General features: G+C 54.6%; 1 protein-coding gene across 1 annotated transcript; it reads left to right on the top strand.

Moving 5' to 3' along the window:
* Nucleotides 1–571: 571 nt before the first annotated feature.
* On the top strand, nt 572–3,688 carry LOC307115516 (phosphofurin acidic cluster sorting protein 2-like; the record flags this gene model as incomplete). The annotated part of the gene is made up of 2 exons (XM_079798715.1): nt 572–1,549; nt 2,138–3,688. Exons 1-2 carry the CDS (start codon nt 584–586, stop codon nt 3,686–3,688), a joined length of 2,517 nt encoding a protein of 838 aa, XP_079654841.1. The 5' UTR covers nt 572–583.
* Nucleotides 3,689–3,964: the final 276 nt, after the last annotated feature.

Here is a 3,964-nt window from a genome sequence, read left to right as displayed (position 1 = left end):
GGATTAGATAAAAAGTAAAATGATAGACACATGCCTCTCTTATACAGGTGCCTACAGGCTAGTTAGCAGTCAGCAATGAACTCAATAGCAATGAGCAGATCTGTGGTCTCTGCAGAGCACAGAGCAGTGCCTGTGCTTGGAGGTGTTCAGAAAAAGGGAACTTCCTTTCACATTCCAAAGGTGTGTTATCATGGATGCCAAAAGACAATAGACAGGCTCAGTTACGGTAAAGACTGACTTTGTCAGGGAAGACGCTGGCCTAGCACATGACCACACACCATAAACTGCTTTTATCTAACAAGTTTTAATTTCAGGCCAACTTTGTGGTTAATTTAGGTCTCTGAGTTTGAAAGGCCACCATGCAGGCCTTACCTGTGCTAGTCACAGGCTTGCATGTGACCATTTTTCATCCATTCTCTCCTTTGATCACTTGTGTTCCACCTCTTGCCACCAATCATGTCCCTCCTCTGTCCCACCACAGGGGAAGAAACCATCAAGTACCTGTATGCTGCAAGCAGCTGCAGCTTCCTCATCACCTGCAGGCCTGGCCCGCTCGCCCACCGTGCTCAACACCCCAGTGCCCATGAACCTCTTTTCTACCTGGGAGGTGGACTGCTCCAGCCCCAACTGCGTGCTCAGGTTGTGCAGCCTGACTTTAAAGAAGCTGGTGATCTTGAAGGAGCTGGAGAAGGAGCTCATCTCCATGGTGATAGCAGTGCAGATGCAGGGCTCCAAGGGCATCTTGAGATCCCACGAAATTATGCTGCCCACTAGTGGACAAGTGGAGACTGACCTGGCGCTGACCTTCTCCCTGCAGTATCCCCACTTCCTCAAGGGAGAAGGCAACAAACTACAGATCATGCTGCAACAGAGGAAGTGCAATAACAACCAAATCATCCTGGGCTACAAGACACTGGCCACAGGTGCCATCCACATGGCTGAGGTGATGCAGCGACCCCCCGAGGGTGGCCAGGTGCTGAGCCTCAGCAGCAGCATCCAGAAGTCCTCCATCAGGGTGGCTGAGATTTGGATTTCCTTCCTGTCCAGTCAGCCCATCAACTACAAGGACGGCACCATGCAGGCCAGCCCCAAGGCCAAGTCCACAAATAGCTACACCGAGGGGAAATCTGAGAGCTTCTCTGAGCTGGAGGCCAGCTACAACGCGACACCCAGGCAGGACCTGGAAGAAGATGACTTTGACCTGAGGCAGCCCAAGAAGCAGCAGCGATGCATGCAACGAAACTTGAAGCAGAAAGTTATGGTACTGCTTCCCAGGTCCAACATGTCAGAAGAGGTCCTAGACTCAGATCAGGACCCTACAGAGCATGTCCCCGAGGTGGAAGAGGACCTGGACCTTCTGTATGACAACCTTGAGAATCCCAGCGACAGTGGTTCAGACATGAAGGATGATGGAATCATTCTTAGCAACACCAAGACCAAGACCAGACAATACTTTGAAGGCCTGGCACACTCCAGCTGGCAGATGGAGATGAGGAGCATACACAGTGCCCAGAGGCAGAAGGAGCCTCCTCTGCTGGCCGACATGCCTGTGAAGGCCCAGGGCCCGGGCAGCAAGCTGTTCAGGGGCAGTGTCTCTGACTTTGTGGCCTACAGCACCCCCGCCACCAAGGTGGACAAGACCTGTATCTTCTCCCTATCGAGCCAGCCCGTCAACCACCTGGACAGTGCCATGCCGGCCAGCACCAAGGCGGATAACTTCTCTGAAGGAGACTCTGAGATCGTCTTCTCTGAGCTGGAGGTCAGTTACAATGCTGCCCACAGGCATGACCTGGAGAAGGATGACTTGGACCTGGAGAAGCCGATAAGAAGAAGGCAGTCCATGACCAGGAAACAGAACTATCAGCAGAAAGTCTCAGCCTGGCTGCACAGGTTCCAAATGACGGAGGAGGTCCTGGACTCTGAGCAGGACCCTGAGGAGCAAGTCCCCGATGTGGACAAGGACGTGGCTCTTCTGTTTTACAGGCTGGTGAACCCCAGCAATAGTAGCTCAGATATGGAGGATGATGACCGTCTCCTAACCCCTCCCATGCCTGAGCTCATGACATACTCTGAAAGCCTGTCAAGTGGCCCAGATATGGAGGAGGATGACAGAGGCCTCGGCACCCCCAAGTCCAAGCCCAAACCCAGGTCATACTTTGAAAGCCTGTCAAGTGACAGTGGCTCTGACTGGGTGGCCCACAGCATGCCCAACCCTGGGGAGCAGCCGGCACAGCCTGAGGACAGCCCGGAGGCAGAGACCTCTGCCCAGGACATGCTCACTAAGAAGCTGCCACCCAGCAGGCGCACCACCAAGACCGAGTCTCTGGTCCTCCCCTCCAGCAGCTCCAAGGGGAAGCAGCCCACCTGCCGGGGCTGGAGCAGGTCCCTGAATAAGTCATCCAACAGCCTGATCAAGGAGTGCTGCCCAGTCCCACAGAGCCACTTGCAGATCCCCAGGAAGACCGTGTACGATCAACTGAACCACATCCTCATCTCCAATGACAGTCTGCCCGAGAACATCATCCTCATCAGCACCTCTGACAGGCAGGGGCAGTTCCTGTCAGACGTCCTGCAGCAGCTCATGCTGCCCGTAGTGTGCACCTGCTCCATGGTGGATGTCCAGGAGGCCTTCAGCTCCATCATCTCCTGGATACAAAGGTACTGCAACTGCAATACCGAGGCCCCGATGCCAGTGAAGATCGCCGTGGCGGGGGCTCAGCACTACCTCAGCACCGTGCTGCGGGTCTTTGTGGAGCAGCTGTCCCACAAGAACCCTGAGTGGCTGGGCTACATGCGCTTCCTGGTCATCCCACTGGGTTCCCACCCTGTGGCCAGCTACCTGGGCTCTGTGGATTACCGCTACAACAACCTCTTCCAGGACCTGGCCTGGCAGGACATGTTCAACAATGTGGAGGCCCAGAGTTCTGTGCAGAACATTGTGTCGAGAATCACAGAGTATATCACAGGGGCCAACTGTGTCCACCAGCTGCCCATTGCAGAGGCCATGCTCATCTCTAAGCCGAAGAGCCCAGGCAAGTTGTCCTCGCAGAAGTTCATCCCCTTTGTGGGGGCAGTGAAAGTTGGAATAGTGGAACCAATTTCAGGCACGTCAGGAGACACAGATGATGCGGTCCCCTCATGCTCCAACATGTTTTTGTCCACCACCAGGGAGGCCTCACACAACCCAACCTTCTCCTCATCAGTGAGTGGAGGCCTACCTTCCTCCACCCAGGGTGTCAGTGCTGAGCTGATGGAGCTACAGGTGGATTATTGGATGGCAGCCAAGCCCACAAACAGGAAGAGAAACGGGGAGAAGGAAGACCTGCCTACCACCAAAAACACACTCCAGAGCACCTTCCGGTCTCTCCAGGTCAGCAGGCTGCCCAGCAGTGGCAAGGATGCAGGCACGCCCACAATGTCCATGATTGTGGTCACCAAGGAGAAGAAAAAGAAGGTGATGTTTTTGCCCAAGAAAGACAAGGGCAAGGACTTGGTGTCCAAAAGCCAGTGCATCCAGGGCATTGGCCGCTTGGTCTGCTCAGCTAAGAACCAGGAGAACAGGCAGCGGGTCCTCATTGATGGCGTGGAGTGGAACGACGTGACGTTCTTCCAGCTGGCAGCCCAGTGGTCCTCCCACGTCAAGCACTTCCCCATCTGCATCTTCGGACACTCCTATTCCACCTTCTAGTCCTGCCCCTCTCCCTGCCCTTCACCCTGCCTGGGCCTAGCCCAGAAGGGCCCAGCTGCTTTTCTGTGAACAGTTCAGTTTACTACAGACACAGACCCTGAAAACACAGAGAAACTGTTTTAAGTTAGAATGTGCTGACAGCCTGGAACCTAAGGGGGTTGCCTTCACTGGGACCCACAAATGCTCTGTTTAATAACCAGAACACTCGGCAGGTGGGAGGTCAGGTGGACACTGTTGAACTGGAGCATCATGGAAGGTGTGTTTTAGCCTCAGGAT

This window comes from Cnephaeus nilssonii (genome assembly GCF_951640355.1).
Source record: "Cnephaeus nilssonii genome assembly, chromosome: 19".
In the NCBI taxonomy this organism is placed as follows: Eukaryota; Metazoa; Chordata; class Mammalia; order Chiroptera; family Vespertilionidae; genus Cnephaeus; species Cnephaeus nilssonii.
This window is presented reverse-complemented; position numbering and strand designations above follow the sequence as displayed.